The sequence below is a fragment of the Trematomus bernacchii genome, unplaced genomic scaffold (assembly GCF_902827165.1).
Source record: "Trematomus bernacchii unplaced genomic scaffold, fTreBer1.1, whole genome shotgun sequence".
Lineage (NCBI taxonomy): Eukaryota > Metazoa > Chordata > Actinopteri > Perciformes > Nototheniidae > Trematomus > Trematomus bernacchii.
The window spans coordinates 1,703,868-1,731,409 of record NW_022987876.1 but is presented as its reverse complement, the minus strand read 5'-3'; the positions used below and the strand labels follow the sequence as shown (position 1 = coordinate 1,731,409).

Here is a 27,542-nt window from a genome sequence, read left to right as displayed (position 1 = left end):
TATTTCTAGGATTATTATCCCCTGTCTAAAAAATAAAACACAGAAAAGTTATGTTACTTTTTGGGTATCCCTTTTCCCATAAATGCTCATCAATTTGGGTCACATAACTAAGGAAAGAGCGCCCCCGAAATACCACTTGTGGCCAGAAATATATATTACATCCGTAGTGATAAGAACTACCATAGAGAATGAATGGTAAAAGTTAAGGGAGTTAAGCCTGTTGCCGTGCAAGATCCTTAGGTCTCAGTTTGACTCCGTCTCAGAGCTCTGACAATCTGCTTTCATTTGAATTGAAAGATTTGGATCATGGGACTCGATTTTAGAGCCCAAGTTATAATGGCTTGTATTTACACAGCATGTAAGTTTAACATGTGAATGTTAGAATTGTTGATTTGTGCTAAAATAACTATTGGTTGTTTTGTTATCAGTGTCATCCCCATTGCAGGTCCTGAAACATTGCATGCCTCTTACACCATTTAAATGTCAGTTTTATCGCTGAAATGTGTTTTTCTAAGTTAGGCCTTGTGAGTTTCATTGTCTGAAGTGGAGGAAAACTCTCGCCCCGACCGGGAATCGAACCCGGCTCTCCGGCTTGACAGGCGGCAAATCCCTTTCATCTGTTTCCGTAGTGTAGTGGTTATCACGTTCGCCTCACACGCGAAAGGTCCCCGGTTCGAGACCGGGCGGAAACACATTATGTATTGTATGGCTTCACATCTTTATATATACAGTCTATGCTTCACATATATACTAAACTCTGCAAAAGATAGTTATCAGCAAAATAAATGGAAGAGGGAGCCCTGTTTGAAAAATGCCAATATGCCGAGAAGTTATTCCTTCGTTGTCTGCTTCTTTCAGACTACGAAGGTGCAGGCCTAACGCTATGGACTTTGGAAAGAGAGGAGACATTTTAAGAAAAATCTAAATTCAACACATCTGGAGAGGCATGGTCCTGTAACTTTTATTTTTCATGACATTAATTCCACAATGGTGAGTATTTGTAGTGTTTTTGTTCTATGACTCTAGAGTAAAAGTAAGAAATAGCCTATACATGCCTCCCTCTGAACTTCAACTGTAAAGATTTGTATACAGTCCACTGCTACACTTTCTAACTTGTCTAATTAGAGCCTAGGTGTTAATTTTCACATGAAAAGCATGTTGAGTAAAAATGTTTTAGTTGATTTTAGAGCCCCGGCTATCATGGCTTGTGAAATGCAGCGCTGCCAATTTAATATTGTGAATGTTATTATTGTTGATTTTTGCTAATCAAACTTTTGTTAAGTATCATTTCAGTTTCGCCTTACCCACAAATGCTCATCAATGACTTTGGGTCACATAACTAAAGAAAGAGCGCCCCCGAAACACCATTTGGTGAAGCTAGGTTTCTTTTTCAGATACAAGTCGTGTTTCTCGCTTGAAGCCAGGAAAAGGCTAGTCTCTGTGACCTTTTTACCTGTGCTGGACTATGGTGATCTGATCTATATGAATGCACCTGCCCATTGCCTGATCAAGTTAGATACCGCCTTTCACAGTGCGCTGAGATTTGTTACTAACTGTAAAGTATTAACTCATCACTGTACCCTGTATGCCAGGGCAGGTTTGCCTTCACTAACTGTTCGGAGGCTCAGTCATTGGTACATGTTTATCTATAAAGCCATGCTGGGTAAACTACCAACTTATATCTGCTCTTTGATCTCACAGAGAGTGGCAAGTAGCTATTGCCTGAGATCCCAGCAACAAACTGTTCTCTCTGCTGCCGTCTGGCAGGCGGTACCGCAGCATCAGAACAAAGACTACCAGACTCAGAGAAAGTTTCATCCCACATGCCATACGAATATATTAAACACCTGAGCTTGAACTATTTTAATTTTTTTTTACTATTTAATTTTATTCTTATACAAATGTATGTCTTGTTATTGCACCGTTGCAACGTTAAGGAACCTCTTACTTAAGTTTTTCATTCATTGCATAACTACACCGTAGTTGTGTATGACATGACAATACATCTTTGAATCTAATGAATCTCATTGATAAATGGTCTTTGGAAATGAACAGTTGTATTCCTCTTTAAAAGATCATATATAGTCTTAGAAAAGGATCTAACACCTTTCTGAAAATCTGGCAGCCTTACCTAGAGTATAGGTACATCAGTGACGCCACCATAGGTATGTGATCTGATTAGCCAACAGGCTTCTGCAGCACTATGTTATCTCTTTGTGTTTCACTCTATGACTTTTGTTTGTCCTATGATTTGTTTATTTGGGTGAGTGGGAGGGGCGATGCTTTGTGTTTTGTGTTATGTATAGTTGTTATATACACCTGAAAATGATAAATAAAATATTCAAAAACAAACTAAACAAATGCTCATCAATCACGTAGGGTCACATAACAAAGGAAAGAGCGCCCCCGAAACACCATTTGTGGCCAGAAATATATTACATCCGTAGTGATAAGAACTACCATAGAGAATGAATGGTAAAAGTTAAGGAAGTTAAGCCTTACTGTTGCCGTGCAAGATCCGCGAAAGGTCCCCGCTTTGAGACCGGGCGGAAACACGTTATGTCTTGTTTGGCTTCACATATATAAAACTCTGCAAAAGATAGACTCAACACACCTGGAGAGGGATGACCCTGTACCTTGTGTTTCTAATGACATTAATTCCACAATGGTGAGTATTTGTAGTTTTTTTTCTTCTATGGTCCTAGAGTAGAAGTGCCAAATAGGTAGCACATAGTTGCCTCCCTCTGAACATTTCAACTGTAAAGATGTGTATACAGTCCATGAAGGCAGCAGACAAACTACTACACTTTCTAACTTGTCTAATTAGAGCCAGGTGTTAATTTTCACATGAAAAGCATGTTGAGTCAAAATTGTTGAGTCGATTTTAGAGCCCCGGTTATCATGGCTTGTGAAATGAACAGTGTGTATGTAAGTTTAATATTGTGTATGTTATAATTGTTGATATAACTTTTGTTAAGCATCAGTTTCATCTTCAAGGCAGGGCCTGAAACATTGGAAGTGTCTTACACCCTTCAAAAGTCATTTTCAGAGGGTGGTTTTAAAGGGTGTTGTGGGGTTCACTATATATTACAAGCAGGTGGTTGAATATTCGCCCTGACGGGGACTCGAACCCGAGTCTCCCGTTTGACAGGCGGCAAATCTCTTTCATCTGTTTCCGTAGTGTAGTGGTTATCACGTTCGCCTAACACGCGAAAGGTCCCCGGTTCGAGACCGGGCGGAAACACATTATGACTTGTTTGTTTCCACATATATATAAAATAAATTAATAGTAGATAGTAAGGCGTCATTGATTGAAAAATGCCCAAATATTGAGAAATAATGTAATAATTGACAAGAATATAATTTGGTGTTCATGTCAATTATTAGACAGATCGCTATCTGTCCCTTGATTTTCTGTTGAACACAAATTACTGATGCGTCCTCGAACTCAGCATTAAAGGGGCGTCAACATGCACGTGAGTTGCTGTTGCTTTTTGGCGGCGTGTTGCTTATGAAGCACCTCGTGGGGAGTTTTGGTCAGAGACAGAGACACTTCATGACCGCATCACTTCTCCATCTTTCAAACCACCGCGTTGACCGGCTTGTGCTCCGGTCCTCGGTAGGTATGCTGCTGTCCGCATGTTGTGCAAAAACCTAGCCTTAGCTTTCCTTTGAGGGGGAGGCTAACATTAGCATTGTGCCGCCTCGTTTTCTCTATATAAACTAAGCACAAAAAGTAAGGAAATGTGTGTTTGTTAGATTATTTCTTTGTTGAAACAATATTTTTTTGGCAATACATCTTATACCGTAGGAAAGCCTGTGTATGTATATATATATGTGTATGTATATATATATATATATATATATATATATACCTTTTTAAATGGTGCCACATTTGTGAGGAACATACATTTGTGGGATCGGCCAAATCTTTTTTGTTTGGCTGTTGACTGCTGTTAATGATTTAAAGTTACAGATGTATTTTTTATAAATAAATAACATAGTTGTTCAGAGTACAAAGTGACCAAAATGTATTAACTGATATTAAATATAATTGGTTTGGTCGAGGTAAAACATGTTATGATGTCATTTAACCATATTGCAGTGAAGATCAGAATCATTATCAGGTTTAATGCAGTTTTTTTTCATAAACAAAGATTTTGCAATTCACATTTTATATAGATTACTAAATGTACAATCAGGTTTATTTAGAATTATGCACAATATGGACCAAATTGCAATGAGTTTCTAGTGATTGTAAAACACTAGAATGAATCTTCAGAAATTAGCCTGTGAATCCCACAGCTCCAGTATTGAAAGGTTTGAGGATGTTAAACTTTACTAACTCAAACATGTTCTGTGTTTGCCCACAGGCGGAGAAAAGGTCACAGTGATGCAGTACAGCAGACAATGTCTACACTCAGCATCTCTGAAGAACAAAAGAAGTATCTGGATTTTAACTTCAAAGGCTGGGAGTTGAATCCACCTCTAGGTTTTTGGTAACAAAAGAGCACGTCACCCAGCTCAGGATCTTCCAGTTCTCATTCATGATGGCATAGGAAGACATGGTGCCGGACGACAGCACAACCTTCCTAGCCACTCTGCGAGTGTGATCTGACCTCAGTGCCTGACCAAAGGTCCCCCGAAGCAGCAGAGTAAGGAGCTCCTCCTACCGCTGATACTCACGGACCAGGCACTCCACCAGGTAGTGGGAAGAGACAGAAACTCCACACCAGCCATCACCATCCGAGTATCCACCAAATTTAGCCGGAGTATCTTCCTGTCTGAGGAACCCAGTGATAGTCCTTTGGCCGTAGACTCCTGCCTCAGCATCCCTGACATTCTGCACACACAGCAGGTAGGCCAGATGAGCTCTCTCATATTTCAGATTGAGCGCCTCCGTCAGCTGCTTGGACATGTCCTCTGGTGATCTGCCGCCGCGCCTCATCTCATCCAGGACAGATTTGCAGACCGCCTTTTTGTGAGTCAGGAAGGCCGGCACGATGTTGCTGAAGCGCTGGGGTAGCTTCTCCAGCCACTGGGGCTTGTCAGCATGCCAGTACTTTTTGCAGACCTTGCAGGTTTAGTCGCGAAGCTAAAATATAGTACTGGCCGCTTGTCCCAAGGATGACTCTTGGCCTTCCAATGCCAGAAGAAACTACCCGAGGGTTCGGACAACCATAGAGACAGGGCAAAACAAAGTTGTTTCTCATCCTCTCCATGATCGCATGCTCTGGCTTCCAAATAAAATATGGATGAAGCTGATAATACTTGGGTGAAGGCAGGTCTGAGATTGAGTCTATAAGCTCAGGCTGAGGCGGATAACGCCACAGGGACAACATGTTCATAAGGTGTCGCACTGGAGGTGAACCTGGCCACAGACCCAATGTTTCCAACTCAGTCTTCATCCATATTTTCTGCTGGTGGGAGCAGTTCCAGTGGGCAACATCCTGACTATAGCCCGGGACAGAGGCTGCAGGCTGGTGTGGTGCTGCTAAGGGGACAGGAGGCGCTGGGCAAGTCAGAGCTGTAAGACACAGTAAAACACCACAGTTACATCAGATACAATTGAATAAAGCTCTATATAAATGACTGCTATAATACAGTGTCACAGATATCCATACCTTCATCGAGGACAGTGTCTCCCTGCGCTTCCACAGGGGCCATATTATGTGGTGATGAATCTGGGATGATGAGATACAAACAGGCAAGTGATGTATACACATTATACATCGAAATTAAGAAGCAGCATTTAAGAAGTTGTGAAAAATGAAAACAGAGACGATGATATCATTACTTAACTTTACCTAAAACCTGAGCACTATACTGTATGACACCGTGACAATGTGATTTGTCAGAATGAAATTGAAGTTGTTGTGAGATACACTGGTAGTATAAGAAGAACACATACTTTGTCTCAACACATTTGGCGCCTGCTCTTCAATCCCGAGCTTTGGGGCAATGGCGAGTAGCTGAGGAGGGACCGGCAGCGGGGCCTTCACTGTGTCTGAAGGATGAAAGGCGAAAACAAACATGAGGGTATATATACATAATATGTATGAAAAAGATTCAAGATGGATCCAAGTGAGGAGTATAAAAACCCAATAACCTTTCAGAGGAGCAGGTCCATCGGGTCTGGACACAGTGGCAGTGGCAGTTGGATAAGTCCTGTGGGCTGTAGAAACAATCCTGTGTCATGTTCCTCAAGTGTTAAGTTGTTTCAAGCTTCACAATCTGTCTTTACCTGTTGTCTCTTTAACAGAATTAAAATACCCCGTAAGCCACTGCAATATTTCAGTCTAAAAAAAGCATGCAAAAAAGGAAAAACACTTACCATCATTGCTGACATGTTAATTCCTTCAGTTAGTTGGAGAACAGAATAACACAAGCATCAGAACAGACCAGAACACGGCCAAAATAACAAACTAGTTGAGAATAATAATAGCAGGGAAAATCTGTTGGAAACAGAGTTATCCCTCCACACTGCTGGAGAGAAACCTGTTGGTGTAGACACAGCCGGTGCTCTGGAGACTGCTGCTGGTGGCCCTATAAAGCACAGGTGACAATGAACACAGTTTTAACATGTACAGTAAGTTTATATAATCACTGTATATCTAACTGGATCCACCTACTTCGTTCTTATTATACATCCATGGGTCCGTTACGCTTACCAATGACGTCACGCATTGGCTGTACGGTAACCCAAGAGGACATTTTACACGGTCAAATTCCGAATGTATTGAAACTCCAGACTCAACGTAAGAGCTTGAGCCTCTTCGGGGGATGCTAACATTTAAACATACACTTCATTCTTTACTTTGTCCGTTATTATATGTAGATGTTGTTTCCATAGCAACAACTTCAAAATAAATAAATCTAAATAGATGTGTGTTCTACACACCAAAATACGTTGTTTGAACACCCCTCTCGATCGATTTACAACAACAAAAATAGTATGGCCCGCCCTCATACACCAACGCAGTTTTTAAAGATATACATTTTTCAACACAGAATCATTTACCAAATTACAGAGTCAGAAAATGCTATCTGTTCATTGCAGTTATTGTTTATTGAATTAGATTACCATGAGCTCAACATAATTATGTAGAGTACAAGTCCACAGCCAAGAAAATGTTATTTGCATATCATTTTATTTATGAATATGGAATTATGGAATTCTAACACTGGAGTTTGACGAAGGTACGTTTTAACCGTTTGTTTTTTAGTTCTAATTGAAACAACAACAAAAAACAGAAACGGGTCGTTTTTTTGTTTTTCAATTTTGCCCCAAAACCAAAAAACGGAAATTCAGCTCGTTTTTTCGTTTTTCTGTTCTTACTTTTAAAACAAGTATACCACTCAATGTTTTGTTTATTTTTTTTTATTTTTTATAAAACTTTATTTTAAATTATTTGGCAGTACATGATATACACAAGTTACATTAATAATACATATAAATCACAATGCATACATATATAAATAACATAAACAGAGAGCACGTCCATATTCCAGCGAGGCTTAGTTCGGTCACAGCTTCAAAATGCTCCATGGCAGAGTCTGGGATTTGTCTAGGGTTTTTCTTCTCCTTAGTTCAGAGATTATTTGTTTCACGATGGTGCCACTGTTTATTATCGTCTGATTTAGTATCATCTTGCACCTTGTCTTCCAGATTTTCATACATGTTATACAAATTACTAACTGAAAAAGTTCCCTGTGTTTTATGACCACCCTCATCCAGAATACAATACATGATTGAGGCATATTCTACGTCGAACTCCAAACCGATGCCCCGTAGGAGCGACCACACCTCCTCGGCTCTGTGGCAGTCCATGAGGAGGTGCTGTAAGGTCTCATCTTCCTCACAGTTTATCATGGGGCATGTTTTAGTTTTCACATAGCAGCTCCATGAAACCACAGCTCTGACTGCAAGTCTGTTAATCGATATCAGCCACCTCACGTCTCTCATGCTCTCTGAAATCTGTTTACATTTCACTAATTTCAGGACTTCTTTACCTTCGTCAGGGTTTAGGTTTTTGTATGTTATAAAACCTCCATATTTGAAATCATTTACCATTTTAAAAATCACTCTATTCTGTAGTCCGATCCAATCAATCCCTAAATGTTGAACTTCAGTTGTGAAATCACCATAAACTAATTTATAATATGGACTATTTCTAGCTCTGCCTCTTCTTTTGTTCCATCCCTTTTTTCCATCCTCGACCCAAGGTGCTTTCCTATTTATAGCAGCCGAGATGTTTTTAACAAAGGTAATTTTTAGTTTAATGTCCAGGTCTATGGCTCCCAGGCCTCCATATTCCCTACTTTTAAATAACAAATTACGTTTAGTAACCTCCCTTGTTGTACCCCACACCAAATTGACACACTGTTTGTTTAGTTGCATAATTATTTGGGCTGATGGGGGAAAGATGTTTGCTAGAAAAAGGATCTTGCTAAGTATGAATGATTTTATTATGTTTATTCTTGATTTATAATTTGTATTTTTATTCTCCCATTGTTTAACTTGTTCTTTGACTTCACTTAGTTTGTTCTCCCAATTGAGTTCAGCACAGTTGTCGCTACAAATAGTTATTCCAAGTATTTTAATTTCTTTTTTCACTTGAATGTTGATGTCGCGTTTGGTATCGTCGGCGCCGATCCAAACACCTTCAGTTTTGTTATGGTTCAATTTAGCTCCTGATGCCAATTCATATAGGTTTAGGTGATTTGTTAGAACATCCATTTCTTGTTGGTTTTTTATAATAACAGTGACATCGTCTGCATAGGCGATGGCAGTTGTTGGCAATGGCAATGTTTTGTTTCCATAGGTGGGTGGGTCTCCAGTGCCTCCTTGCTTCTGATTGGCTTGTTTGCCCTATGCTTGCGCTGTACTCTTCAAAATAAAGGTTCATACTCTTTGCCTTTACACAGTGCAAAAACGACAAGCTTCTGCTATCTTTGATGAGCGATAACATTAGACTGATTCTATAATTTAGGGTGCATTTCACATCAACAAAACAGTACAAAGAAAGTGTTCTTTCTCAACAGAACAATCAGTGGTTCAAGTTAGTATATTCCTCAGTGTAACATATCCACTAGTTGCAAAGCTTAAACATGTCCTGCACTTCAAGTAAAATCAAATTTGAAAGGCTCTTGAGTCTATTCTACCATATATCCAAAGATTTTTTAAAGTTTAAAAAATAATTGTATTAAAGTTTTGTTTTTTCATGTGATATGTTCAGCACTGTCATTAAGTTTAGGGATATTTTGTATTATAAAACTACCATACAGGTCATTTTGATAGTTTTAAGAGATGTCATGTAAAACTCCAACCTGTGTAGATATACATTATACTATAAAGGATATCAGAAGCACTATTTTAGATATTTTAAATTTGAAAAAATGAGGTGCAACATAGTTGACAATGAAAGTCAAACATTTGACGCAAATAACATAGTTGACTGGACACATTATTAACCATCAGCACTATGTTCATTTCAAGGCAGAAGTTCAAAATTCCATTGATAATGATGTGTAATGACGTCTACATGTCATACAAATTGTCAACTAGGTTACCTGTCAACTAAGTTACTACAGTTATTACAGTACTGGGTAACTTAGTTGACAGGTAACCTAGTTGACAATTTCCCTATTTTGACCCATCATTTCAATGGTAGGCCTTGCCTGGATGACCACATGTCATTTTCTTGAACAGGTTAACATCACATTTGAACATATAATTGAATTAAAATTATTAAACAATTGTAAACCATAACAATGTACGTAACATTGTTGATGGTCAATTAAGATACTCATTGACAATGTGCTATTATACATAAAATATTGTAAAAAATTAGAGGACAATCACCACAGTGTGTTCAAAATGTCTGCCAAAGAGGAACATGGCATCATGTGATGCTGGTGACATGGTATTGGGACAAACCATTTTTGAGGGGGGAGTTCTGTTAGTAACATAGTTGACAGAACTTTTGCGGACATTCATATATTAAGATATTTAAATTATTTAAAGGAGGAAATCAATTAAAAAGATGTTATTATTCTTTAGTATTTAGACTTTTGAAATAAATGAATAATTTTTTTTATTTACTTTAATGGTTTTTATTCATTATTTTGAAACCAAGACACCCTCAACTGAAAAACGGACATAGCAAAAACTGACAATTTAAGAACATCATGACACATTTCAAGCTAAATAAAGCATAGGATGCACATAATGTTTGTGTGATATTATAACATGCTTTCCAATAATAGGCAAAATATGATATTTTTGAAGAAAATAGTTAGAATAATTATAATTATCATCAATGGACATCAATGGACATGGAATGTACCCTAAATTGTAGAATCACAGATTGATAACATTATTTTTGGCCATACGTTTTTCATAAGACTGATGAAGTTGGAATCAGTTGTAGTTACAGCTATCCCAAATACTATGAAATACTTTTACTGTGTAGTTCTTGATACTCTCCTGTCAAAGTCCCCTCCATGGTCTTGCTGCTATATGTGACGAGCAATACAAATACTTTTAAGTTCGATAACTGATCATTTTGGACTCAGTAGTAGACTACTAGCGCAAAGACTATAAAATACTTTTATTTTGTACTTTCAGAGAAATCCTCTGTCAAATTGTCCACCCTGAATACCTATTGAGTTGGCTTTTTCATTACATTTAAAATATAAATTGTACCTAAAATAATACGGAGTGAGCAGGGTATACATATTCACACCATATGCAATCATAGGATATTTTTAGTTCAAAAGATATTTGTCCAAATTGACTAAAATAGTACAAATGCAAAACATAAAAAAAGAAAATGTTTGGTGAGTGAAGTCCAAAGCCGTATTATAGATTATTTGATTGTGTAATTACAAGGTGAGAGAAAATAAATCCACATTGTCCTATTAAACTTGTATTTTTCAATTTGTTAGTACATTTTTCTCAGAAAAACCTTTTCTAAATTAAAGTAAATTATTTAAAAAGGTTGAATAGTTGAAATTGAACGTAAACTGTGTCAAACACCACTCCTGAAATTGACTTTGGTTGAAGTTTATTATAATATTGATATTATATAAAGATCTATATATATAACATTGATTAAGCCTTACGGGTCCCTTTTAAAATATATATATATTTTGTATAATGTTCTGGGCTGACAGTGCCTTATTTTCAATTTGAAAACACATGGCAATTTTATTAATACAGCAGATGAAAAGATTTGCAATTCTTCATGGGTGTCATTGGCTCTCTAGATAAAGGCAGTATCTGTTTACTAACCTCATATATTGATTTATTTAAATAAGTGACCTTTGAATACATATTGCAAACATAGCCTTAAAAAGCTGCAGGAAAAGGACTTGAAATATTACTTAAAGACTGGACTTTTTAATTCAGTCAAGAGAAGAGAAAAGAGAAGAAAGGAAAAAAATTGTTATAAGGGGTTATTAATGAGAGACATAATATGGCTAGGGAGGCTGTGGCTGATCGTGCGTTGATCTTCGGATCATGGGGGACTGGTTCAATCCCCACTGCAGTCAGCATCGTTGTGTCCCTGGGCTTCACCCCAAATAGCTCCTGTGAGGATTGTCCACAGTATTGAGTGTATGTAAGTCGCTTTAAGGTAAAAGCAACTAACAAGTGACATGTAGAGGTCAGTGGCACTCAGACTCTACAGGGGTCATTTTTTGATCATGGGGCATCACCCTTGTACAGCATCAGGACAATATCTCTATGGAGTCAGACATTGAAAGTGTGCTGGAGGCTGATGCGTTGACTGGGACAGATGGAAAGATGAGGCTGATGAGACTGAAGAATCTGCGAGCAACGAACTAGGGGCAGAGAAATAATCATATTTTAACCCTTTAATTGCCAGACCAAGAAGAAATCTATGGACAAATTATTTCTTTGCATTTTTTTATCAAATAGGACAAATAACCACAAACCATTTTTATTTTTTTTACTGACCACACAGTTTTGTTTTTATGAGCCTCTACCAACTGGTCGAGCTGGCCTTGGTAAAAGTGCATTTTCAACAATCATCATATAGTACAGTATTTGTATGCATCAAACTCAAATAAAACACAAACTCAAATACATGTTTTTCTTTTATGGAAGATGAGCAATATATACAACCAGATATATTCATAAAAAATAATAAATTATTATTGTAAAACAAAAAGAAATGGAAAAAGTAATGGAAAGTGTTTTTCATTATAAAAAGTTTGGCCTAACAACAAACAACTGGCCTAACAGCAAATGTCTATATCCTGTGTTGGCCTAACTTGCTCATCTGTGTGCAACTTTGGGCTGCATTTCATGCATGAAAGGTGCTATATCAATTATTATTGCTCTTTCACTCTGAGACTCATAAGGCAGTACTAGATTTAGTAATATTACCATGAATCTAGCCATTTATTTACCATATTTTATTGGAAAACATCTCTGAAACTCTGAAAAAGTCATATTGCTAGTTTACCATAAAAGGCCAATTCGACCAGTTGGTTGAGCATATTTTCAAAAAAGTAATTACACCCTTGTTACAAAAATGTTTTGTGCATCAAGTTATATAATTCTGTTCAGTAAGTGCTCTGACACTAAAATATGTCAAAAATGATATGGTTACCTTACAAAAGTTGACCAAAAGAGTGATTTCTTCAGGAGTGATTTTTAGCATGCCAACTTTCTCAGTGGAAGCTAGCTGAAGGGCATTCTGTTCGAACCACAGTGACATCTAGAGGTTGTTTTGTGCATAACATGTCAACCAAAACGATAGAGCTGGCTGAATCAGATGGAGTTACACTTTTTTATTTATTTTTCAACAAGATATCAAAACACAAAATGTGCTCTACCAAATGGTGGCGCTGGCTGCTAAAGGTTAAGACAGCATCATCATAAGAGGCCAACAAGAGTGACAGGGTGTGTCACTTTGCTGAAGGATAGACCAGCTATGCAGGATATTCTCTGAAGATTTCCCAAGGGCTAAAAGCTGCTGCTGGAGTACTGACTGGAAGTAGTGCTGATATCATGTCTACCATATCCTCTTAAAATACTCTGTCCAACAATATAAGTCTAATGACACATTTTTATTTAAGATGCATTCTTGTACTAAGGAGGGGAATTTGAAAAAGAATACCTGAAAAAGTACTTGTTGGTGTAGTTAAATTAGTATACTGAGTCAAACAGTATCACTCTCATTAAGAATTTATGGCAGAACATCATTCTATCTCTCATCAAAGATAGCAGAAAACATGCATTATTGTACTCAAGAGGGGAGTTTGACAGAGTACACAGTAAAAGTACTCTAAATAGTATTTATCAATGCTGACTTGACCACGCAAACGGGAAATACGGCCGCATCAATTCAGCAGTGTCAGTAACATCAAACAGAGAGGTACTCATACTTTATTTATAAGATAGGGATTCATGGCTGACAGTGCAAGACAGACAGCCAGATAGACAGATCGCGAGACAGACAGACAGACCAACAGACCGACAGACGCGCAAACACATACGCACCCACACACGGACAGACTGTCTTCTGTATGTTTTGCATGTAGCCATATATTCAATGTATATTCGTGCAAACACGCACTGCACTGTCTAGGCAAAGAGTATGAACCTTTATTTTGAAGAGTACAGCGCAAGCATAGGGCAAACTAGCCAATCAGAAGCAAGGAGGCACTGGAGACCCACCCACCTATGGAAACGAAACATTGAGTGGTATACTTGTTTTAACAGTAAGAACAGAAAAACGAAAAAACGAGCTGAATTTCCGTTTTTTGGTTTTGGGGCAAAATTGTAAAACAAAAAAACGACCCGTTTCTGTTTTATTATTAGTTTCAATTAGAACTAAAAAACAAACGGTTAAAACGTACCTTGGTCGAGTTTGTTATTATTTACTATAACTTTATTATATCCGAATATTCGTTCGTTGGAGTACTATTTCGGGTTTCAATTTCGTTATTCGGATATTCGTTTTTTCCCCGTTTTTTTTCAAATTGAATTTATTGAAATCTCCAATATCAACGTAAGAGCTTGTGCCTCTTCGGGGGGTGCTAACACTTAACCATAAACGTTATCGTTTACTTTCTCCGTCTTTATATGTAGATATTACTTTTCTCCGTTAATCTCTTACCCCTTTCACACCAAGGCTTTTCCCGTTCTAGCTCCGTGCTAGAGCTTTTCTGGTTCAGAACCGGTTCTTCGGTTCAGCTCCCGCTCTGTTCACACCGCTCAGAGTCCGACTGGTGCTGCCGCTGCTGCGTCATGACGTCACAGTTTACGTCGCTGATTTTCTCCCCAACGGCAATAACTACAACAACAACGGGGGACTGCGTCGGGTCGATCGTGTTGCTTTTAATCATACGAAGCCAGATTAAATTAAATAACGACTTCTCCAACCTTATACTTTTCTCCAGAGTGCCGTGGTTCATTGTTTATTAATGTGTTTCAGCGGCATTTACCGACCGCTGCAGTGCTGGCTGCTCTTCCACGGGAGTGTATTCTCCCGTTAGCTCCGGGTTAGGTCACACGGCTCTAAAGTATTCACTGTCTGACTGTCACACAAGCAGCTGATACATATCCCCAGTTCCCCTTAAGTGAATGTGTGTCAGTCTGAATTGACGCTGTTTGGTGTCAGTCTGAATTGACGCTGTTTGGCATCACAACGCTGTTATGAAAGTTTCTCTGGTATAACATGGGTGATGTTAGCATAGCAACCGAAGCTAAACTGACTACTTGCTAAGCCGTTTTCTACAGGCACTTTTTACCGGCGTATTTTTCATTATGATTCTACTTGTGATAGTCGGACATGACAACCTGTGCTGCCCATGTATTGATTCCATCCGATAGCTGCTATAATAACAAACAAAACGTCTGCCTGCTCTCCACAATGATCAATAACAGCGAACGGATGGTCAAAGTAAGGTACAAATAAACAGAATCACACGAAGCCTGGTTAGTGTTGCCTGACTTTATAAAGCGTGTTTTTTTTTTTACAAGTGTGTGGTTGCGTTCTAGTCACTTTGCTCAGCACTACTGCTTGTTACAACTTTTATTTGCCGTACTCGCCTTAACTGTTAGCTCAGGTTAATCTCGCCCCCCTTCCGACGTAAGCGTGACGTATGCGGTTCTTGCTTCTAGACGGACAACTTTTTGGTGCTCGAAACGAACCGGATTCCGGAGCTTTGAGTGTGAACAGGAAAACCCGGTGCTTTTCAAGCTCCAGCTCCGAACCGGCCCTGAAACACCGTTGGTGTGAATGGGGTATCTGTCACGTTGTTTCCAAAGCAACAACAACTTCCTGTCAACTGCGCTAACTCTCCTTCAAAATAAGACGGACACTTAAGACGTATACAACTGCAACGAAAGTAACAAACACAATGCGATATCCTTTTCAATTTCAAAGAACACAAATTGGGTTAAACTGTTTCATTAAGCTATCAACTCTTATTGCCGTTTCTATATAACTTGCAAACATTCACTAATTAAGGTCCGCCATTATGAGAATATTGCGTCTCATTTAATACAGTTTTGGTCAAACGCTTCCACGTTTTTTTTAATCTATGATAATAATATTTACAAAATTGGGATCCCCCTTATTACCTTTTTAAATGTCCACTACCCTAATGTGTATGGATGTATATTGTAGTATAACTTTCATATGACCAAAATATATATTTAATCTAACGAAGGTCCATCTTGTTGAATTTCTTTTAGAGGGGGCCTGATATCCACATATCAATGGCCGAGCATACAACCGTAAATAACTTGTAGGCTACCTTGTCTCAGACTCAAAATTAGATGGTGTTGCTGATGCTTTTTCAGACATGTCAACACTGTACAAGTTAACCCTGTTTACCAACAAATGATTTAAAAGTATGGTTTAAGAAGTGAGAAACGCCAAGAAGTGAGAAACACCCTGATCCCGCTGCAACCACCTCAACAAAGACATTTTGACACACTTCTATCCAGAGAGCTGACCCCTTTTTTTATCAGCTGTTTCTGTATTCAGACACATTTGACTGCAGGCTGAATGTACTAGAGAATTCTCCCTCTGTAGTGAGCCTCATCATGACTCAAGTGTATTAAAGTTTATTATATAGCCCAATATCACACATTTGTCATTTGTCTCAGTGGACTCAGTTTGTACAGAATGTGAGAACGACCCCCTCTGTCCTTGGACCCTCATATACTCTACTTTCTCCTGGTGGTGTTTTTACATAATTGTTAAATAATGATATAGAATCTAACTGTAAATATTATATTAAAGAGCAGTTATACATTAAATAAATTAATGTTTTTATGATGCTCATATTACTGATAATATAGATCATGTTTAATAAACTTTAACCTGTTAAGCCCGAGAGACCCCGGTACCGGGGCACTGCCGCAACATCTTGCAGGAAACAGTGTCTGAGGGCATGTTCATTTAATAAACTATGAATGTTTTATATCCATGTAACGAAACTCATCTAACTGATAATTTTTTTTTTTTTCAAAATAAAACCCACAATGCTAACACTGAGCCTCTGAATTAGCAACGAGCGAAAAATGCTAACACCTTACTGCACCGAAAATCACTCACAAAACCTTATTATTTATCTCTTCTCTACATCCATGAAATCGTTTCACATCGTGAGGTGACACAGAATCGATTGACACCCACATTACCACTGAATTATACGTATTTGCAACATTATAAGCAAAAACGGACATCAAAACAGGTGACGCTAGGTAGCTAAAAATGCTAACATTTTTACCTTGGCTCTGTAGTCTATCCAAAGTGGTCTTGAATGGCATTAAAACGATAAAAACGCTGCTGAAGTTAATCCATAGGTTAATCTAATGTGTCTGTGTCCCTTTGAAATGATTTCTGATAATCCATAAGCATTAAAACTACTTTTCCGTTTCCAGATGTCAAAGGTAGAGATAGGTTCACTCTGATGAAAAATTACATGCGCAAAGCCCCCACCTTTTCTCTTCACAACGTGTGTGTGTGGGGGACCCCCCCGCCCCTTTGATTCTATTGGCTCTAACGGTCAGAAAGAGGTGTCAACCATCAAAATCGAGCAAGGGGGGCCAGAGATATGGAAAATCCACCCAAATGACCCCAGAAGTGGTTTCTTTTTGCTAAATCTCTCTAAAAAGGTCAAATGTCACTTGTTTTGCATCAATCTTGATACAGGTATATGTTGTACTTTGGATTCCTAATGCTTTTAGTCTACCTTACCATCATCCAAGGGTAGTTTTCACTATAAGTAAAAAATAATTTTTGGACGGACACTATAATTTACAGTTTTTTACTATGTAAAATCTGAATTTTCTTTAAAATAAAAAACATCTATATTGTTCTGTCTTTTCTACATCCAACTCACAGGTTTATCATTACTTTGAGAAAAAAGATTATTAATTTAACCCTTTTAGAAGGGAAGATATGGTCATTTGTTCTGGGAATGTCATTTTCCAGCCTAAGACCTGAAAAACAGGCTCAGGGCTTAAAGGATATTTTACCTTTACAAATAGTGCGCTTTATCACTGCCTGGGTTTTGGTTGAATTGCATCCAAATGCTGCTGCGTTTTTGCGTTTGGCTAATTTTCCATCCGAAAAACACCTGTCCTGTACCACTTGTTATGACTTCTCTCTCTCGCGTATTCCGTTAAGACCCACCCCATCTCACTCCTCGTGCTGAAACCTACCAATCAGAGTAGGGGCGGGTCTTCACAGAATACGTTTGGGGAACAAAATCAAGCTTTTTAAAAGGCGAGTGGATTTTGGCAGGCAGTGAGTGCGGACCAACGATTGAACGATAACAAGAACGGCTCTCACCAAGTAGGACTCGGTTCCCCTCGTTCGTACCAAAGAGCCGTTCAAAAGAATCGGCTTGTTCGCGACCGACACATCACTATTGGCCTACCTGCCTGTCAGCCTTCCATCTGTGCACAAACTTATCTCGTGCCCTCATTGGTCATGTGCGCCTTCGTGTGTGTTGGAGGAGGGGCTCTGTAAGGAAGTAGCAGATTTCTTCCGGCTGTGTATTTTCAAATTCTCGCGCACTCGAGCTGGTTTCTCCAAACTTACCTACCCCACCTTTAACCAAAAATGTCTGTAAGAGGAAAAGGAACAGTTAAACAAACAGTGTGTCAATGTGGTGTGGGGTACAACAAGGAAAGTCACTAAACGTAATTTATTATTCAAAAGTAGGGAATATGGAGGCCTGGGAGCCATAAGGCGTTCACACCAAGTACTTTTCCCACAGTAGTTCATGAGAAATTTAGTTCATGAGAGTTCTTTTAGTTCTGATGAACTAAAGCAGATTGCGTTCACACCAAAATGAGTTCCTGGGGGTGGATTAGGCAAATGAGCCGCTGACGTCACTTCTTCTTCTTCTGCTTTGGGTTTACTGGCAGGCCGCAAACAACTTCACGGCGAGTACAGTAGGTGGCGGTATGCACCTTAAAGTTGCAATCCGCCAAAAAACCGAGAGAAGAAGAAAAAAAACTTCCGCTTCCGCTGTATGCTTCTGTTTACCTTCCGACCTCAGTCAGACACGCTATGGAGTTGACTGAAGTTGTGGTTTTGGTGCTCGTGTTACACAGCTTCGTAACTGAGTTATTTAAGCCAATAACTCAGCCACAAATACAGATCGACCATTCAAATGCAATAGCAATGCTGATTCGGAGGCGAAGGCGGTTAAGAAGCCTTAACAAAAGGACTGGACGGCGACAAGCACACGCTATGGACATGTTTCGTCGTAGGACAGCTGAGGATGATGACCGTTATCACGCCCAAAGAACAGCAATGGTACGTTCAGTAAATCACATTAATACTATCTAATGTAGGATTTATGGAGTTATGTAGGGCTAATTTGTGTCTTTGTATGTGTTCCAGATATGCGAATACTATGGAACGCGTCGTGTCGTGCTTGATGAAGCGAAACGACTGCAACATGGACAAAATCCAGGTGGCAGCATGTTGCGTATTGCATAACCTGTGTGAGCGTCGTGGTGATGAGTACAGGGAGGAATGGACTGCCTTACCGGCGACCCAGCTTGATGGGCCAGCGCCAGACATTGTTGAGGCTGGGGGGCAAGACACGCGCACAGCCCTTATGACGCATCTGAACAGCATGTAAATTGACAATAAAGCTGATCTTTTGTACAGTGCTTTTGGTTCTCTCTTTTATTTACCACAGTCAACAGACAAAATTACAATAGTGCATACACACCTTAGTGCAAAGATAAAATGTCAGTATCAAAACAGTACTCATACTGTATATTAATGAGTATATTATTATGTTGAATGTGTGTTAAAGACAATGGGATGAGGTTGAAGGCTCTTAAAAAAGCTTTTGGATACCATCTTTACTGTGATAAATACATACATGTTAAGCATACACACCTGAAGAACTACGTACGTGCAGCAGATCATCTTCACTGTGTGTTGTCGCCCAGAACCGCACCATACAGGTGAAATACTGAGTAGAAATACTGTCAGCAGAACAATGCACTTCATCAGTCATGACTTTTCAATATTTATAATAGTTTTTAAGTACTTTAAAATAGCTAAGTAATAATGAGCAATGATGACAACCATTCATATTTTTTTGTTTATTACAAATTAAAGTAAAATATACACAAGTGTCTTGATTAAATGATTGTAGAATAAGGATTTTGGACGTTTGCCCTGCAGCCATGAATTGCATTAAAAGCAGCAAGAAACTTTGAATTGATTTCATTTTATACACATTTATATCTGAGTAGGCAATATCAATATAATCAATTACTGTAGTACATGTCATTCATTTATTTGTGATATCAAGTCTATGCCTAGGTGGTGCATATTCTGGAAAATCATTTGAGAAACAAAAAAAGAACAAAATCTCAAATTAAGTTTAAATGACTTCTTCTGATTTGTCTGACCATAGGAAAGAGTTAGATAAGAAATAATACCACTAACATGTCTGTAGTATTGCCCAGTAAATAGGCTCAGCAGTTAACACCTTTATTATATATCCTCCTGAGAGGAACTCAGTTCACTAACTCCTATGTTCCCTTACTATACAGTTAGGTGTCAGTATTAATAACAGTGGCATATATATATATATATATATTATAATAATACAAAATGTACTGTCCCAGATGTAGGCAATTTGGGGTGAAGTGTCTTGCCCAGGGACACAACGACATGCTGACTGCAGTGGGGTTTGAACCTGTGCTCCCCTGATCCGAACACCAACGCACTCAGCCACTGCGCCACACGCCTCTCAACAAGTCATTGTATAGTTGACTAACGACGACAAGTTTTTATTTTATTTTTAATTGGAGGCCTGTTGGATTTAACCAGCTCGCTTAGCACTCTCAGAAGCCCAGCCTGAAAGCTATTTTGTTGCTCCACCTGGAGCGCCGCCACCTCCACCTGGCGCGCCGCCACCTCCACCTGACGCGCCGCCGAGTCAGCCATCACCTTTAGAAGCTGGTCCTGCGATTCCTGGGCCTTGTGTGCATGCAGCAGCCGTTCGTCGTGCATCTCCTTGTTGGCCATGGCATGCCGGTCATCATTTTCCTTGCTGGCCAAGGCACGCCGGTCATCCATCACCGTGATGGTGTCCAGGAAGCTGTCATCCTGTGTCCTCTTTCCTAATAGGAGAAATAAGCCAAGTAGTTTTACAACTTACTAGGAATGTGTTTACTAGCTAATATAAGATAGGATCAAATAGCTGACGCTCAAAGTGCCCTTATTTATTGTTTTGTGCTTGATGTATGCTAGAATTTTATTTTGTCCAAAAATGATTAAGAGCTTTCTTACCGGAAGTCATGTGACCTCTAGCCCCGGATGTTTACGTTTGTGAGAGAGTGAAAAGGGCGCGAAAAGTGTAAACGATGTATGTTCACGGTGTTTCATGATTGTACCAAGAAATAAATAAACGTGATTAGTGGACATCAGTTCGATGCGTAACCTTCTTTCAAGGCCAGAGTAGTTACAGTGTGTTTATATGTACCTTTGCGTTTGGTTGTTGGAAAGGGAGATGAGGAGGCGCTACCGTGGATTTCCGGAGGGGAAAGCTCACTGATATCCAATTCCAGGTGAAACACCACGTTGCCTGAAATACACGATTAGTGCCATGAGTTAGTGAAGCAAATTACAGAACATGGCACATTTATTCACAAGTCAAAACGTTTTTATAGCGGCCAAGAATAGCTAGTGAGCTAGCTAGCTGTTATTAGCTAGCTATGTTCCGGCCTGCTAACAGTGTTACCCAATTCAACCTAGCATTGCTAACTCAATCTACCGAGCAAATAAAAGTAGGCTACATCTGAGACCAGTATTGTGCAGATTAAAACAGTAAAGTGCATGTAGTATATTTTACATTCGATTAGTGCCATGAGTTAGTGAAGCAAATTACATAGCGGCCGAGAATAGCTAGCTAGCTGTTAGCCAATTCAGCCTAGCATGGCTAGCTCGATCTACCGAGCCATAAAAGTACATATGTGACCATTATTGTGCAGATTAAAACAGTGCAGTGCATGTAGTATATTTTACCTAATTCGTCGTCGTCCTTGGACAATTCCACCGCCATTGCATCCTCCCACCCCATCGTGCTAGAAGCGATGGTCTTTGCGGTGCCGGAGAATGTGGGTCTGTGGCCAAGCAAAGCATCCAAACGATCGTACCACTTGCTGGTCTTCCGACCGTTACCACTCTTGTTGTTGTGGTCTTTTATTTTTTTGTAGTCCTGCTGGTTTTGCAAAAAAGTAATCTCTTCGTTGCTACGCTGAGATTTTAATGCGTGCAAGTAAAATGGCTGCTTTTTAAAACTTTTCGGGAGTTGTACGGGGCGTGGTTTGCATTCCGCACAGCCAATCAGACGTACGAACTACTTTCTCCCACAACAGTCCCTGCTCTCTAGCAGGGACTGAAAAGCGGGTCTGACAAACTAATTTGAGCTACTTTAGTTCCTGGGGCTTTTTGGTGTGAACGCAAATATATCGTAGTTCTGATGAACTATTGTGGGAAAAGTACACCAAAGTACTCCGGTGTGAACGCACCTATAGACCTGGGCATTAAACTCAACATTACCTTTGTAAAAAATATCTCAGCTGCAATAAATAGGAAAGCACCTTGGGTTGAGGGTGGAAAAATGGGATGGAAAAAAAGAAGAGGCCGAGCTAGAAATGGACCATATTACAAATTAGTTTATAGTGACTTCATAACTGAACTTCAGCATTTAGGGATTGATTGGATCGGACTACAGAATAGAGTGATTTTTAAAATGGTAAATGATTTCAAATATGGAGGTTTTATAACATACAAAAACCTAACACCTGACAAAGGTAACGAAGTCTTGAAATTAGTCAAATGGAAACAGATTTCAGAGAGCATGAGAGACGTGAGGTGGCTGATATCGATCAACAGACATGCGGTCAGAGCTGTGGTTTCATGGAGCTGCTATGTTACAACTAAAACATGTCCCATGGTTAACTGTGAGGAAGACGAAAGTTTACTTTTGTATACTTTGTATTACATTATTTTATAAAAACATTTAAACATCTGAATATAAATTGAAATAGTTCTTAGATATATATATATATATATATATATATATTGAATTGAAGATATATAGATATATATGTATCTATATCTATATATCTGTAATTGAAGAGCTATTTTAATGTATCTATTTGAAATAATAATACTATTTAGATTTCAATACAAATAAATGTTTCTCTTCTATTCTCCAAAACTATGCTCAAAGGGTGATTTGTTCAGCGCATGCTCAGTAGCCAACCAATCCCTTGCGAGCAACAGCACAGTCTCATTTGCATCGGATGAATATAAATAGACCACGCTGTGTCTCGGTGTATTCATTCTACTTTGTGAACCCTCAACCGTTGATCATGCCTGAAGCAGCCAGCGTGAAAGCGCCCAAAAAGGGCTCCAAGAAAGCGGTCACCAAGACCCCCACCAAGACCGGCAAGAAGAGGAGAAAGTCCAGGAAGGAGAGCTACGCCATCTACGTGTACAAAGTGATGAAGCAGGTGCACCCCGACACCGGCATCTCCTCCAAAGCCATGGGCATCATGAACTGCTTCGTGAGCGACATCTTTGAGCGCATCGCCGGGGAGGCCTCCCGTCTGGCTCACTACAACAAGCGCTCCACCATCACCTCCAGGGAGATCCAGACCGCCGTCCGCCTGCTGCTCCCCGGAGAGCTGGCCAAGCACGCCGTGTCTGAGGGCACCAAGGCCGTGACCAAGTACACCAGCTCCAAGTAAACTCTGCAGCTGATATACCAACAACACAACGGCTCTTTTAAGAGCCACCCACTACTTCTATAGATGTATTCCTCGGTTTTGAATAAGTGTACAACTTGATGCATAATCCATGGATCCTAAATGTAAATCCCTTAAATATGAAATGCATATATTTCTCACATGTTAATAGTTTACTGAGCCTCGTTACAGCTCGCCCCACAATGGCTCGGTTAACACACAACGTATGCATACTTTTACAAGTGCAATAAGTATACATAAATATAAAACAGGGTCTAACTATATATCCTGAGAAATTGTAGGTTTTCACATTTCTGTATCCCTAATTAATACAGACTTGTTTTCCTCTATGAAATAACGATCTTTAAGTTCAAATAACGATCTTTAAGTTCTTACTTAGTCAGCACTAAAGTACTTGGAGCATAGGTTTCCCTGCAGACTTAATTTCAGTGGATACCCATTAAGTATTGATTTTGCTCGAAGCAATCAAAGAGAAATGTCAGCCCAGAATTTTAATAAAATGCAGGTGCATTATACAATTTATTTACAATACTTGATACTATTGTCATGCAGTTAAATAGCACTGGAGGGACCTTGGCTCCTACTTGCTCCATCCTTCTACAACAGGTGTATTTATACAGATATCATGAGACGCTTCATTGCACACAGGTTACCTCTTCATCTGTTATGTCACTTGTGTATTTAACGAATAATTCATGTCTAGTTTGATTTAGATCCCCCTAGTTAAGTAATTAACTCTTATGTGAGACAAATCTTATATTTTTATACAGTTTCCGTCGGATCTGACTTTCTGAGCTGCAGAATAAATATACCGTATATCTATTATTTATGCTGTCAATAAAATACAATGTGTCAAAAATCACTATCAACAAAACAAGAATGTTTCCATTGCTGAAACAAAATAGCAATTCATTTACCAAAGTCATTTTATAAGCTTGTAAGAGCTCAAATATATAGACTATTAATATATGAATGGAAGCAGTGTTATGCTTCTTTGTCTGTTACTTAGCATATTAAATGTATCATTAAATATGTGGTACATTTCTTGATTATTAATGTCATCATTGTTGCCATGGCAGCACAACTTAACTCAGGGTCTGTGTATAGCGTGTACAACTATTGACATGTCAAATGCATTAACTGTATGGGCTATACAGTATTTAAACATTATATATTTTCTGTCTTCTTGTCTTTTTTCAATTATAGATGTTATTCGGGGGTTTTATGACATATTAAGGAACCTTTAATCATCAAACCTTTAGTATAAAGCCTGCGCGAATTAGATAAACAATATTTAAAAGAAACAAAATGTGCTGGAAGATGATGTGGAGGCTGCAAGCGTTGGCCCCGCCTAGCAGCCTTCCCGCTGTCCGTCTTCTCTTAGGTCCGCAGTTCATATTGAAATACTGCCGGTCAGACTGCTTCCACTCATTCGTTCTGAACGACCCGATCTACCAAGACTCCAAAATGAGTGGACGAGGAAAAGGAGGAAAGGGACTCGGCAAAGGAGGCGCTAAGCGTCACCGCAAAGTGCTCCGTGATAACATCCAGGGCATCACCAAGCCCGCCATCCGCCGTCTGGCTCGTCGCGGCGGAGTGAAGCGTATCTCTGGTCTGATCTACGAGGAGACCCGCGGTGTGCTGAAGGTGTTCCTTGAGAACGTGATCCGTGATGCCGTCACCTACACCGAGCACGCTAAGAGAAAGACAGTGACCGCCATGGATGTAGTGTACGCTCTGAAGAGGCAGGGCCGCACCCTGTACGGCTTCGGGGGATAAGCAGCTGTCAGACCGACCAACCAAAGGCTCTTTTAAGAGCCACCCAAATTACATGAAGAGTTTCCTTTACACTATCATTCCATATCACTCATGTTTGAGTCAAATATAATGAAACACTTTGTTGAGTTGTACACTATAAAATAATTTCTCAAACGGGACACTAACATACGAAGAAGTATCTGTTAACCAAGATTAATATTTTAATTCAATATATCAGATACCATGGTGGATTCAGACAGTGTGTGTGTCCTGTGGGTAGTGTCCACAGTAATCAATGGATTAATGTCTAATATGTAATGTAAGGCGCTTTGAACACTTGGGAAAGCCCTAAAGTAAATACCATGAATTATTAAGTCCAAATGTATTTCAATAGTCAGGAAATTAATTCTCACAGCATCATTATTGGTTGTCTGAAACGCAATCAATTTATTCTCACACTTCACGTCAACTACGTGGGTGTTAGCATGAACACAGAAACGTTGTCTTTAATTGTGCATGATCAAGCCTGTGTATAACCTGCGGGCTAATAACATCATTTTTACTTCACTTAAACTCTGGAATGATTAATTGGCTTATATAACATATATATGTTTTGGGTGCCTGTTGGCCTGGTGGGAAGAAGAAACATTGCATTAGTCTGTGTTAAGTCAAGTTGGTAAGAGGCATGTTAGCTATATAACTTGAAAGAAAACTGCTCCCAGCAGTCTTTTTTGCGCATGCTCAGTCCACCTCAGAATACGCTACATCCACCTCGGAAAACGACCAATCCGATGCGAGCAACAACGCAGTTGTATTTGCATAGGGTGGCTATAAATATACCGCTCTGCCCGGCGCAGTCATCAGCTCTATCAGACATCGATCTGTAATCATGCCTGCAGACGCACCCCCCGTGAAAGCGGCCAAGAAGGGCTCCAAGAAAGCCGTCGCTAAGACCGCCAGCAAGACCGGCAAGAAGAGGAGAAAGTCCAGGAAGGAGAGCTACGCCATCTACGTGTACAAAGTGATGAAGCAGGTGCACCCCGACACCGGCATCTCCTCCAAGGCCATGGGCATCATGAACTGTTTCGTGAGCGACATCTTTGAGCGCATCGCCGGGGAGGCCTCCCGTCTGGCTCACTACAACAAACGCCGCACCATCACCTCCAGGGAGATCCAGACCGCCGTCCGCCTGCTGCTCCCCGGAGAGCTGGCCAAACACGCCGTCTCTGAGGGCACCAAGGCCGTGACCAAGTACACGAGCTCCAAGTAAACCCGACACACTTGCAAACAACGGCTCTTTTAAGAGCCACCCAAACCATCCAGAGAGCTCATCCTGTTGTATTTAGCGATAGTAAATGGACACACTTATATTATATGTCGTGCCTTTGCCACCACAAACTCAAGAACTCAAGCAACAATTCAAATTGTGTTTATTGCCGACATTTAAAGCATTCTCTCTGAATGATTGATACAGGTAATACAAAGTGATTGTGTTTAAGAAGAGAACACTTCACCGTTTAGTAATGTCAAAATGCTTTGCATGTTTGAAATAAATAATACAAATAAACTCATACTTTTATAAAGGGTTCTAATTTTACTGCAGAAGTCCATGATTAATGTCTTGCATTCACACTGAAAGGTGGTGCAATTTAAAGACTGTTTCTGCACACTACATGATCAATTAATGATTTATTTTTGGATCCCAAACGTTAATTCTCATATTTAACGTTTGGGAGTTGACTAAATTCTCAATTTTTTTCACAAAAATTGAATCATAGTTATACTTTAGAAAGGGACAATTCATTTTTGCTCAGCTCAACTAAACAAATCTAGGGTTTTATTATACAAAATCATAAACAAAACAAACGTTTATTTTCGAGAGTCCCCTGATCATCCCCTGTGGAGGAGTGGTTTACTTTGTCCAATAGTAAAGCAGCTACAGCGCACGTGTCTCCCGGCCTGCTCCGGCAGCTCCTTCATAAATCCGCTGCTCACAGACACAGCACTCCTCCTCTCGCTGTGAACACTGAGCAAACTACAATGGCCAGAACCAAGCAGACCGCCCGTAAATCCACGGGAGGAAAGGCTCCCAGGAAGCAGCTGGCCACCAAGGCTGCCCGTAAGAGCGCCCCGGCCACCGGCGGCGAGAAGAAACCTCACCGTTACAGGCCCGGTACCGTGGCTCTGAGGGAGATCCGCCGCTACCAGAAGTCCACCGAGCTGCTGATCCGCAAGCTGCCCTTCCAGCGCCTGGTGAGGGAGATCGCTCAGGACTTCAAGACCGACCTGCGCTTCCAGAGCTCCGCCGTCATGGCTCTGCAGGAGTCCAGCGAGGCCTACCATCCACGCCAAGAGGGTCACCATCATGCCCAAGGACATTCAGCTGGCCCGCCGCATCCGCGGGGAGAGGGCTTAGTGACTGAGACCAGGACACTCAAACACAACGGCTCTTTTGAGAGCCACCTACACCTTT

The 27,542-nt window shown here is 39.8% G+C and overlaps 3 protein-coding genes, 1 long non-coding RNA gene, 2 other non-coding genes and 1 pseudogene across 6 annotated transcripts; 6 read left to right on the top strand and 1 right to left on the bottom strand.

The window, feature by feature from the left end:
- Nucleotides 1–619: 619 nt before the first annotated feature.
- Nucleotides 620–692, top strand: trnav-cac. The gene has a single exon. It is a non-coding gene; the product is annotated as a tRNA-Val (tRNA).
- Nucleotides 693–3,171: 2,479 nt separating this feature from the next.
- trnav-aac lies at nucleotides 3,172–3,244 on the top strand. Its single transcript has one exon. It is a non-coding gene; the product is annotated as a tRNA-Val (tRNA).
- A 2,266-nt stretch (nucleotides 3,245–5,510) lies between these two features.
- On the bottom strand, nucleotides 5,511–5,967 carry LOC117469484. Its single transcript, XR_004554598.1, has 3 exons — nucleotides 5,912–5,967; nucleotides 5,625–5,684; nucleotides 5,511–5,527 (listed from the first exon to the last, which is right to left on the bottom strand). It is a non-coding gene; the product is annotated as an uncharacterized LOC117469484 (long non-coding RNA).
- Nucleotides 5,968–22,906: 16,939 nt separating this feature from the next.
- On the top strand, nucleotides 22,907–23,309 carry LOC117469595 (histone H2B 1.2-like). The gene has a single exon (XM_034114032.1). The coding sequence runs from the start codon at nucleotides 22,916–22,918 to the stop codon at nucleotides 23,291–23,293; it is 378 nt and encodes a 125-aa protein (XP_033969923.1). The 5' UTR covers nucleotides 22,907–22,915; the 3' UTR covers nucleotides 23,294–23,309.
- Nucleotides 23,310–24,761: 1,452 nt separating this feature from the next.
- Nucleotides 24,762–25,138, top strand: LOC117469592 (histone H4). Its single transcript, XM_034114031.1, has one exon. The coding sequence runs from the start codon at nucleotides 24,779–24,781 to the stop codon at nucleotides 25,088–25,090; it is 312 nt and encodes a 103-aa protein (XP_033969922.1). The 5' UTR covers nucleotides 24,762–24,778; the 3' UTR covers nucleotides 25,091–25,138.
- Nucleotides 25,139–25,945: 807 nt separating this feature from the next.
- Nucleotides 25,946–26,596, top strand: LOC117469579 (histone H2B 1.2-like). Its single transcript, XM_034114019.1, has one exon. The coding sequence runs from the start codon at nucleotides 25,959–25,961 to the stop codon at nucleotides 26,337–26,339; it is 381 nt and encodes a 126-aa protein (XP_033969910.1). The 5' UTR covers nucleotides 25,946–25,958; the 3' UTR covers nucleotides 26,340–26,596.
- A 513-nt stretch (nucleotides 26,597–27,109) lies between these two features.
- On the top strand, nucleotides 27,110–27,542 carry LOC117469586 (annotated as a pseudogene).